At 35.9% G+C, this 12797-nt stretch overlaps 1 protein-coding gene across 1 annotated transcript in view; it reads left to right on the top strand.

Annotated features, from left to right (window-relative positions):
• Nucleotides 1–5086, top strand: part of ZNF385D (zinc finger protein 385D) — a 111077-nt gene extending 105991 nt beyond the window's left edge. Inside the window, exons 6-7 of the mRNA XM_053466004.1 lie at nucleotides 425–526; nucleotides 4123–5086. Of these exons, the coding sequence (XP_053321979.1) occupies nucleotides 425–526; nucleotides 4123–4356 (336 nt within the window). The 3' untranslated portion in view covers nucleotides 4357–5086. The remainder of the gene's footprint in view (nucleotides 1–424; nucleotides 527–4122) is intronic.
• Nucleotides 5087–12797: the final 7711 nt, after the last annotated feature.

Raw genomic sequence — 12797 nt, 5'->3', positions numbered from 1 at the left:
AAGAAAGGTGGCTGCAGGGCAAAGAGACAGGGAAAGTTGAGAGGCATTCAGAGAGAGCATGAGATAGTGAATGTGATTGTGTTAGTGTCAACTCGTTACTATAATGGTGTAATAAAGTGCTATGGGAAACATGGATTTTAGTTCTTGATTAGACTGTTCCTTTCAAAAACAGCACTAGTCTTAATTATAAAAGCCTTAATGCAATAGTGTGTTACGTGTATTTTCCGATATATGATGTGATTGGTAAAGGGTACTATGTACTATGTACTTTGCCAGCATTGTACATGCTTATTTTCTGTTATAACAGCAACACCATTGTAATAATGTTTACTACTACGTATACTATGTCAATTACACAAATATATATATATATATATAATTACAATAGTTTGTGATATAATGTTTTTTTATTAATTTGTTATAGCACATCAGTAGTAGAAGACACAAGGACAGAGCAGCTGGGAAGCCACCCAAACCGAAGTACAGCCCCTACAGTAAAATTCAAAAGACAACTGCTCCTCTTGGGGTAAGTGAATTGTAATATAACAATATTGTTATGTAAACCTGTAAACTGTATGGAACAGTTGTATAAAAAACCACTTGTGGCTCAGCTATTGTTACTCCTAGACACTTCTATTTCACAATATTTGTACTTACAGTACAATGGACCAGGGCAAATCTAACAAGGCAAAAGGACCTCTGCCAAAAGTGGCATCCTATGAGAGTACCATGTCACCGAGCTCTTTACTATAAGCCATTCTACTGCCATCATGCAGATCCAGAGAACAGGACTTCAGTTCATACACACAAATTGGGTCTTAATTCTAGGATATGATAGGCTCAGTTTTCCCGTCCATTACATTTTAAGAATTATTAGATGCCACAATATCTTGTGGTCATTTTCTCAGTTAGTAAACTGTACTATTAGGTAAATCAATTCCTTGGTCATCGGTACAAAAGATGATAGAAACTGCAATGACTAGTATGGTCCATAAATTAGAAGCAGGTAAAAGCTTACTGTATGGCACTCACACACAGCATAGATTATCTATGAACTTAAGTGATAGTGAAGCCTCATAACAAATGAACTATGTGTTTAAGTGCAGTATTTGTTCATTAACAAATTGCTTCTGCTAAATGATGAATTAACCAGAGGTTTGCATCATCCAACAGATAGTTCACAACATCTTAGTCATGGTTGTGGCAAAATGTATTTTGATATATATATATATAAATTGTACAGTAGCAAAAGTATTAGCAGACGTACACTGCACATATTTATAGTAGCAGAAATTCTACAATAGACAGATATAATGGTAGCAGGAAAACAAATGATCTCACCTTTCATTAATGTGTTCGGCTAAACATTGGCATTAAAATAGCTGTAAGGGTCCCCAAACCTAAGAGAAGCTGGTGGGTGCTCCTTTTTTGTCACCACCCAGCTTTGATTGTTCATTGACAAAGATTATGCTTTCACTGTCTAATTAACACCTCCTAGGTGAACTATTCATTCTATTGCATCTTAGTATTCAATGGAATACTATGTAATATACTAAATTGACTCGCCCCATACTAAACAAACACATTTAAATATTCATTAAGTAAAGAAATGGAAACAAAAAAATCTTTACAATATTGTACACAAGCTGTTTACAGCTGTATTAATGTAACTAAAATGCGTCCCATTTGTGCAATTATTAATAAAACACATGTTATTATGACTTTAAAAGAGCAAAGAGGCAGCTCAGTAGCTGTGGCTAAACTACAACTCCCAGGATTCTCTGCCTGAATTAGACTTGGCAAGGTCTCATCATGGGAACCATAGTTTAATAAACATTGAAGCGGAAGTGATGCCTGTATGATACAATAATCAAATAACTTCATACCCACCAAATGTCCTGGGTATGATGCGACTTTCCCAATGTATGATCTATATCCACCAGCCCCCTTTTTATGTCTCCAGTGTCCTGATGTGTTATACACATGCTAGCAGAATAATGCAGTGTCAGCATAAAAATGGGGACGCTTCTTGGTCTTCTCTAAATGATATTTTACCCTTTAGGCAGTTATTAAGTAGGCTTGGTTTTCGCATTAACAAACCCTTTGATAGAAATAATTATCTTTAAAGAACATCTTTTCAACATTCACAATCATCCCATGGAAATAGCTGTAGCTATTAAAACATACTGCATACAAGAATGGATTTTAGTTCTCCAGGGTGTTACACTGTAAAATTGAGATAAGCACTCTGTAAAGACAATTTTCTCTTATCTAAATATAACATGTCTGCTAAAACAGTTTTCCATGCTATTTTACTTAATACACTGTAACACTTAAAAAAAAAATCACTTTTCTTGGCTAATATAATAAATCTGATGTGCTTAGTGTTTTAGAAACAAAGCTTACTCCTTTCTATCTTTCTATCCAGGGAATCTGTATTTCAATTCTTACTAACTGCTTATTTCGGAGGGGAGTCCTTCTTCTTCTTCGCCTTCTTCCAAATTGCTCATTAATCTCAGAGAACAGAGGGAGTTTATCAAAGTCTGATTCCAACTCTGTGCTATGAAACAAGGTTACATATATCAATAGAAAGATCCACTTTCAGTGTCTACGAGGCAGGCATATAATCAGAATAACCTGAAAGTCTAATTGGTGTACAACTTTAAAAAGTTCAGCTACTACCCAGAGGATTTGTTAAGTTATTTTCTTGATTGAAACGTTCTCACTTATGGGTAGTTATACGAAAGAGACCTGAAGAAGTAATGTACTGTGCACACAATCAACTCCCTGTCAAATTAAATAGCCAATAAACTTTATTTTTCACACTTAAAAAAAATGAAACCTTACTAAGGTTTGACATTCATTAGTTTTTGAGTAAAAATACTGCATTACTTACATTACCTCTAACCATTTCCTGATGCCTGCTTTCTCCCAGTGAAGGCAATGGCAGTCTCCTGAGAGTGAAGATCCAACAACATGTTATGGACAGGTCCGTCTCAGAGAGAGAAAGCAGGTGGCAGGAAGGGACTGGAGGTCTATTTTGTAAGACCTTTATATAGAAAGAAACATTTCCTTACTATATGGTTTTGTTACAAGGAGAATGAAAATAAAGAGTTGCATGTCTCCATTGTCTCATTTTCCCCAGATCATGGATGTTACTGTTATGCACACTAGTTAAGGCTATGTAACAATGTTTACTGATTAATAAAAAGCACCCTCATATGTATATCATAGAACAGCCATCTTAACATCCCATTCCCAGGATCTGCACGATTATTTTTCCTCATCTATTGCCCACTGTTACGTAGCTGATTGATGTTGATTGAATGTTTGGTAAGGTTGGGGAGAAAAGAATTAGGAGAATAACGTCCTGTCACATGCCAAGCCTCATGTTCCTAAATACTGACAAGAAAATGAAAGCCCGTGAATAGCCAAGTTCATCTCCCAGGTCCCCTAATATCCCTAATAAATGCACAACACCAAGTATTTGGACCGAGAATGCCACAGTTTTTAAACAGAAAAAAATAGAACAACAATACCCAATATGAATGGATAAGCACAAAAAAACATTATTTGCATAAACATAAACGAAAACCATATCATAGCCTTCCCTGGCTATGTATCAACTATGTAATCCCCTGGAGAGATAAAGCCAATGTAAGACCCAGCAAAACCAGACACTCCACCTTGTAAACCCCTAGCCGCCAGACACCATCTCAGAGGGCCCACCATTTCCAGACCTACCGATTATTGCCACCAGCTGGCTAGCTGTTATAGGGACATCACCCTTAACTCCAGAACAAGTCTCAAAATCAGGTTAGAGCTCTCACCACTTACCAATTATAAGGGTGGCTGGGCGCTAGTCTTCTGTGCTGTCTTCCGCAAAGCCACCTAATCACCAGCCCCCTCCAAGACAGTTATACCCTTTTGTAAGATCAGGTAACCTTTAGATGACCTGGCTAGCTTCCTCTAGGCCCACTACCTGGAAAGGTTAACCCTTCATGGCTGTGCTCTCTAGCCCTGCCATGCTGCTCTTCTGCCTAGATGTCTCCAGGGCTGCCTCATGTATTGTATGCTACTATATGAAAAATGATATTAAAATATACCTTTTTGTATTTGCAGATAAAATTAGCATTTACGAAACAACGACTAAAGCCATTGAGTCCACGGATACTACCCAATCCACTGGCAGCTGCTGCGGCAGCTGCAGCTGTCGCTGTTAGCTCGCCATTCAGCCTCAGAGCTGCACCAACGACAACCCTATTTCAGACTCCAACACTTCCTCCAGCATTTCTTCGACCTGCACCTGGGCCAATACGGACCACCCACACACCTGTTTTGTTTGCCCCTTATTGAACTTTAAACGGGCTCATAGTACTGCAATAATGTTTTTTTTTCAAACAAAAAAAACAACAAAAATGAATGAACTATGCAGTGTTTATTTATAGTTTGATAAATATGTCAAGCCAGGACATTTCATAAATGAAAAAAATGAATTTAAGGAAGAAAGACTGTATTTTCTTAAATGAAATTTCATTCCTTAATGAGCAGCTTTTCTGTTGCCGTGACCTGTAGATAACAGTCCATTTCCTTGTCAATGTCTTTCCTGCTTTCTTATAACAACTTTCCATTTTGTTAAGGGCATTATTAAATTCTAATGTACATAAAAGGACTCATTCTGTTGTGTAAAGAAGAAACACTGTGAATAGCCATCATACCAATCATGCAAAGTCCCCAATTATTCAATACTGTGGATGTCTTGTAAAACATTTGTGCTATGCCTTCCCTACGTTAACGTTTTAACCAAGAAGGAAAGAGAAACAACATGCTGTCTTACAATCGTAAGCATTTCACAGAAAATAATGAAATATTGTCGTTAAGATATTTGTGGTTAAAAAGTCCATTTCTGTCCTCAATAAGAAGTGTATCGCATCTTTTTTTAAAAATCAAGGGGGGGGATTATTGTTCGTTCTAGTCTTAAAAATACTGCTGTATTATGGAATGTTTTAAAGTGGATGAAATACAGTATGTATGACGTGTGCCATATATAAGATAATGTGCTGTTTAAAATGTTTTATGTACATTACATTGTTTTCTGTGTTATTGCCCTACGTTCTCTTGTTACTTGGTCTTGCTGCAAAGAAAAAAATGTTTATACCAAACCTAAAAAAAAAATGCCAAATTAAAGTTAATATGAGGTTTTAGTAAGATCTTTTTTGGGTAGGTCATACAAGGTCACCTGCCAACAAGACAATATAAATTTTATATATATTGTGTGGCTGAATTTTTTTTTGCTCTAGCATTTGCCCACAAGCTTAGCAATTAAGTATAAGCAATCGATGTACATTATGAGGTACTTTAACATTAATGCACACTATACTATAAAGTAATGTTAAGAAAGCAAGAAATATCAAAGCAAAGATGCCCCTTAATTACTATGTATAGGTCAAAATAAAAAAATACTACCAGAAAGATTGCTAGATCGGAAATAAAATTATAGACCCCCCCCACATATATATATATATATATATATATATATATGCATAAAAGCATTATGCTGACTATGTCACACTATTAACAATGTCAATAAAGACCAAATGATCTCTAAATCTTCTGAAACAGTTCAGGTTTATATGTGTAGCCAAGTGGTCAATCCCTAGAAAATGGCACGATCAGGTACAAATTATTAATATGTTGAAGAATCTCTCTCTTTATGGAAAATTTCAGTACTATGTAGATGGACCTTATCCTTAAAATGATGATTTTAAAATAAATAGATTCTATGTAATAACAAGATTATCTTGTAGAAGAAATAAAATGTGTCATTGCTACTTCATAACTTTATTATCTCTGTACATCTGTTGCTCAAGATGTTATTTCTTCTATTTTTTTATACATCTGTTTAATTAGTTATATATCTTCATACTGCAATCTACCACCGGCTCCACCAAAATCACAAACAATTAAATATAGAAATATTATGAAATACTGTTTCAAATACTAGATCTTTTCATTTTATTTGCTATGGTATTTTGACATGCTGCTTAACTGTATTTCCTATTTTTTTTTACAAATACTTTTTATTTTATGGCTATTGGCAAAACAAGATAAAACAATTCAAATTGATAAATCAGAATTGTTTTTAGGGCTTATAGATTTGATCATTAAAAAATAAGATTAGAAATGGACTAGAGCTAAACGTTTAGAATGTGTATAAAAATAACCAGTATAAAATATTAAAACCCATTGATTTATGTGCCATAAAATCAGCCTTAATCGTTGTGTTTCATTTCATTTAGAGCCATCAGTCAGCATTCAATGTTCCCTAATTGGTCACTAATATCCACATAAGGATATGTGTGACGTTTTGACTAGGCAGTTGGGAAACATGTTGATGCTCTTCAACTGCAGCTCATCCCAGTCTGTTCCTAACAGGAATTGGGTTGTTATATTGGCCTGGCGCTGCTAAAGCTCACTAAGAGCTACCAAGAGTTTGAACTGTTATATAATTAGTGAATCTGAAAACATTTAGGCCCGTCAAGTTAAACCAGTGCCAGCCACTCTACTATAAACACCCTATGTGACATTAAACATAGGCATTGCCTCATTCGACTAGGTTTTACAGATTAAATCCAGAGCTGACATAACACTCCATGGAGCCCCTAATCAAGGTACCAAACTGGAGCCCTCTTCCAATCGGTTTACATCCAAAGCAATTTATTCCTACCACACAAGACCTCAACGTTTAAGCTTCTATTACCAAGATGGGCTGGAGTCTGTAAACTCATTCACAAAGCCTGCTTGAGTGACACAGCAAGCATGGACACAGATACTATTTTACTTTAAGGATATTTACAATTGTGGCCAAAAGAGGCAAAACTAGCACACTGAAATGATTAGATATGCTTCTAAGTTGCCTTCTGATTTATATTGCTTGCTTTACATATAATATATAGACAGACTGAACTGTAAAATTGGAGACTTGAGAGAGCGAAAGATCTGATTTATTTTGAACTTTTGTTTTTATTTTAAATTTATACTTTTGTAGAATTTTGAACCGAATATGTTACACAGACTTATGTTTAAGTTATGTAACACAAGGTGGTAGAAATGCGTAGTTAGCATTTCATGTCTTATTAGTAAATGTGCTTACAGCGATGAAATATTGGCATTTCTGTAATATCTGAATTTGAAGAGCACGCGGCTATGTGGTACTGTTTCTCAAGTTAGTTCCAAATGATTTCCTTTAGGCTAATCCTGAATTAACATTTGGGACTAGTTTAGTAATTAATCCTCTAATTAACCTATGCTGAAAAGGGTCAGTTCTAAATCCTGTCCTGATTATCTGCATCTGAGATTTTTTTTTCATTTGTATGCGCGAAATTAAATAGGGATGAATCATTCTATAAGAGTGTGTCCTGATACGTGTGCACTTGCAATGTCATGCATTTCTATAACAGTAACTAAGTACAGGCAATCCTTAAGGTTATGTTCCTGACCTAGGGTCGGATGCAATATTTTAATACAGAAGTACTAAGCATGCAATGTTTTCTCTATATATTCAATGTTTATTATGGTTTTCTACACATACATGTCATATCCAGTGCAAGGATTCCACATAAGTGGGATGCACTGATTTCCAGTTGGTGGGATTTTGCAGCATTAAGTATGTGGATGGCCAGTATTTTTTTTATTTGGATATTGGCATGGTCATGTGGTACAACTGGACTGCAACAGATCTGTCTCTTATGTTGGAAAATATACCACTGAGGTCCATTGCGACTCTGTTCCGTCTTGTCAGCTATTAATTGAGCATTTTTGTATCAAAATATGTATCTTTTGCCAGTGTTCTGACTTAAGTACAATAATGACTTCTCTTCCCTATAATAGTGCGTAATACGGTTCTCTGCACATTCGTAACTCATTGATAGTTTAAGCATACAATGTTTAATTAGCTATATTAAAGCCATAAAGAATATTTCATCCAAAAAAGAGGATGGCATAGACATGTTTGGTAAAAAACATGATAATTAAAAGGTGTATGTATGTTGTGATACATCATGATGTAACATACAATCTAAAATAGAGGCAAAATACGTTGATAAAAAATGAAGAATTGCATGTTCGGTTACAGCGAGTAAACACAGTGGAGTATTCTGGCCTAGGGTGGTAAGCCAAGGTAGCAGCAGCCCTTCTGCTGCATAACAGGAAGCCAATCGCCCTGGACTACTCAAATTAGAGAAAAAGTAAATTTAGCCAAAAACGTATAATACACAAATTAGAAAAATTGTAACGTATTATCTCTGAAAGCTATACGTTGAAGACTAGGGCAGAGAGGCAGAACTGATTATAGTTAATCAGACTAAAATGGTCACAGTGCTTATACAAAAATAATAATGGTAACAAGAAGACATACAAATAGTGAATACACAACCGTATTCAAATAAATAAGGATTAAACACAGAAGACTTAAGTGATAGCAAAGTGAAATAATCTGTGGGACTCTCCAGATGTTGACAAAGTCACTTGACAAAATTAACTGAAGAAATTCCAGGAAATTCATTGTTTCCCTCAGATTACCATTTTTATAGGAATGATTTTAATTTGTCTCCAGAAGTCTGCCCATTTGGTGCTTCATGGGAGGTGAGTGTGTAGCCCAGGCTCTGTACGGCACAGTTCATAAATTAGGCCATAAAACAGCAACTATTGAATGATATTTTAAAATGTCATATTTTGTTGTTATGGTAACTTGTGCATTCATAACTCTGGTTGTTGGTGTGCCCCACGTTAGGACCAACGTATAGATACCAGATTCCTGATACACCAGTATTTGCATAACATGTGTAGGAAGTGAAGTTGAGGGGTTCTATTCACGAACTGGAGAGTTTACAGGAACGTTGTTTCATCTCCAGGACTTCAGAATGGATTATGGAGGTCCAACCTCAGTGGGCTTATCCTCCAGGGCAGAGCTTAAATGGCCCTATTTATTGCATAGATAAATCAGTAAGATTTCTTTGAGGTCTCCTCACTCAATGAATCATGCATTATGCAGGGCCAGCTAAGACTTTCTGGGTAAAAATGTAAATTAATGTTGACCCTTCAATGAATTTAGGACCCAAAAATCCAAAAGCAAAACAGACCATATGGTACTTTGTCGATGACAACATTAGGAAAAATCGACTTGGGAGTTAGTATTTCAAAATACTTAAAGGTAAGCCAGCAGTCTAGTGGGCAGACCTCAGAGTACTGCGCCCAGCTCTGGAGAATACTGTGTCCCGAAATTCATTCAGATGCAGGATCACTAAAATAGTAAATGATCTTACTAACAAAACATACTAATATTTAAAAATGCTTAAAAAAACCCTTAAGGAAATGCTTAAGGAAAACATTTTTTGACATGACATGATGCGCCAGAACTAACTGGCATGGTTTATAGCTGTAGGTGGAAGACTGAAAGGGTAATGTGGGAAAATGTTGGAGGATTCTAGCGTAAAGTTAGTAGACACCTGGAGTAAATTTCCAATGGAAGAAGCACAGACAAACACAGTTAATTAATTCAAGAAAGCTTGCGATGTGCATAAAGCTGTGTGAAATAATAAATAACTAAAAAGTGACTATCCATCTACTATTGTCACTATGTATCTATGTTCCATTGACAGGGATTCTAGTTTAAATAGTTTGCAGTCTTTCCTTGTCCACTATACTTGTGTGGCTCATTTGCTCTACACCATATATCAGTGCATGGATCTGCGTTATGTCACACAAATCTTGTTGCTGACTACTGCAAGCATGAAATGTTGATTATCACTTAAGGGAGGTCAAGATCAAAGTGACCTGGTACCTTTTCTTTTTCTACAAAGCACTGGACTGTATGCTCCATATTTTGACAGGCCTTATCCGAAATCAGGATCTTTGTCTGGTATGATAATAGATTAGAATCCTAATCTATAGATTAATAATAAATTAGAAACTCCTGATAGCAATATTATTATATAATTAAAAAAAATTATATTTATTTTACTTTCAGACAAAATGTTTCACATCTTTTCCATGTCTATTTTTAATCGTACTTGCTTTTTAGCTGTCAGAATTATCTTTATTGAAATCTTTGTCGACAATGTTAGCCAATTTCCAATCATCACGTTCTCCAATGTTTTTCTGTTTTGTAGAAACATTCTTTAGTTGACATTTTTTGTTGCTATGGAAGTTCATAAATTTACTCTAATGTTTGCCATGTCCAATTATTAGCAATAAAGCTCTCGCCCACTGTATGTGAATTCATTTATGTAACATAATTAAAAAGGAAAATTTGCCAATTTTTTTTTAAATCTTCTCTGCAAATAATAACACACTTATAGAGCACAAATCTGAATTAGATCCATGATTCTCTACCTGCTCCAAAATAAATCAAGTATAATTAAAAAATATTTTCTTTCTTGGCTAGAACAATTCCCTCAAGCACATGCTAAACTTTTAAGACTTTATTTTGTTTTAAATAACCCTTTGTTAATTCAGATTTTTGACACGTAATTTTGGCTCAATAACAAATAAGCTTCACAATGAAGTAACAGTTAACAAAGACTGTGTAAAGCTTTAACCTCTCATTAACATCCAGCATCTGTGGTTTTGATGATCAGCCATATTGAATTCCTCTACCTGTCCAATGACACAAGCTGGGCGATATACCAGGCTCGTTTTCAGAATACCCTCATTTATGGAGTAATGCTTGATGGATATGGGAATGATTAAAATATTTTTTACAATTGTGATTCTGTGCATGTCAACCCACAAAATGTTTTTAGAAGGCAGCTGGTATTGGATGTTCTCCATTTTTTTACCAAAGGGTCTGTGCTAGTGCCAGTAGCCTTATAATTGTGTTACTACAGCTTTGATACCAACCAAGTGACATGTGCATGTCTTCACTTCCTTTTTGTTTGGAAGACAGTATCATTTTATAGTAAAAGGCAGAAGGAAATCACTAACTAAGATTACCACTATTTGAGTCAATGGAAGTAGTACAGGCAAACGCAGTAAATTAATTATTTGGCTGTCCATAAACTTATTTTTAATCATAATAAGCAAAAAGTGATTCAAAAGGTTACACTATCCCTCTACTATTGGACAAAGTATTGGGGCACCTGACCATTACACTAACAGGGACTTTTATGACATTGCATTCTAAATACATAGAAATTAACATGTAGTTGTTCCGCCCTTTGCAGTTATAACAGCTTCCACTATTCTGGGATGGCTTTCCACAAGATTGTGGAGTGTTTCTGTGGGGATTTTCATCCAGTAGAGCAGTAGAGCACTGATGTTGGATGAGAAGGCCTTGCTCGCAATCTCTTTCCAGTTCATCCCAAAGGTGTTCAATAGGGTTAACGTCAGGGCTCTGTGCGGACCAGAAAATTCTTAGAGTTTTCTGTGCGGCCACACTAAATTCATTTTTATTTACTTTATTGACATTGCTTTGTACACTGGGGCACAGTCATGCCTGAATAGAAAAGGGCCTTGGTCTAAACATTTTGCATGTTGGAAGCATAGCATTGCCCAAGATGTGTTTGTATGCTGAAGCATTAAGATTTCCCTTCACTGAAATGGGCCCAACCCTATCAGCCCCCATACAATTATCCTTCCTCCACCAAACTTTACAGTTTGCACAATGCGGTCAGGCAGGTAACGTTTTCCTGGCATCCACCAAACCCAGACTCGCCCATCAGACTGCCAAACAGAGAAGCGTGACTCATCACTCCACAGAACACATTTCCACTGCAGCGGTGTGCTTTACACAATTCAATCCAATGTTTGGCATTGTACTTGGTGATGTGAGGCTTCCATGCAGCTGCCCAGCCATGGAAACCCATTCAATGAAGTTTATGCTGCACAGTTTTTGTGCTGATATTAATGTCTTTGGTCATTTGGAACTCTTCAGCTATGGAATCCACAGAGCTTTGGTGACTTTTACACACCATGTACCTCAGCACTAGGTGACCCCGCTCTTTGACTTTATGTGGTCTTCTGCTTCCTGGCTGATTTGCTGCAGTTTCTAAATGCTTCCACTTTCCAATAATACCACTTACAGTTGACCGTGGAATTTTCATGGATGAAAGTTCACTAACAGGCTTGTTGTAAAGGTAACATCCATACTTAAATTCACTGAGCTCTTCAGAATGACCCATTTTTTCACAAATGTTTGTAAATGCAGACGTTATGCAGACCATATAGTGTATGTAGCTATGTTCCATTGAACATATCTAGTTTAAATACTTTGCAGTTTTTCCTTGTGCACTATATCTGTATGGGCCATTTGCTCTTCAACATATATCAGTGCATGGATCTGAGTTATGCAACACAAATCTTGTTGCTGACTACAGCAAGCATGAAATTGATTATCACAAAACTCAAGAGAGCTTGAGATCAAAGTGACCTGGTACCTTATTTTCTACATAAAAATGTAGGAATGCTTAAGACTGCTCCTGTAGAGCCAAATCCCGTGCTCTGAACAGTGTACTATATATTGCAAATCTAAATTAGATTAATGATTTTCTACCTGCACCAAAATAAATTAAGTATAATTAAAACAATTCTTGCCTAACACAATTCTCTCAAGCACACTTTTAAAACTTAATCTAGTTTTACCTAACGATTTGTTAAAAACAGTATACTGATCCTTTATTGAAGGTAAGGTTGATATCCTAATGTCAGCTACTTTGGCCATTTTTTCTAAATATATACCAGTTTTATATTTGTCCACATATTTATTTGTATACGTATTTAAATAGATGTGGAGTGTGACA

Source organism: Spea bombifrons, chromosome 5 (assembly GCF_027358695.1).
Source record: "Spea bombifrons isolate aSpeBom1 chromosome 5, aSpeBom1.2.pri, whole genome shotgun sequence".
NCBI lineage: Eukaryota > Metazoa > Chordata > Amphibia > Anura > Pelobatidae > Spea > Spea bombifrons.
The sequence above is the reverse complement of the archived record's forward strand: the minus strand, read 5'-3'. Positions and strand labels throughout refer to the sequence as shown.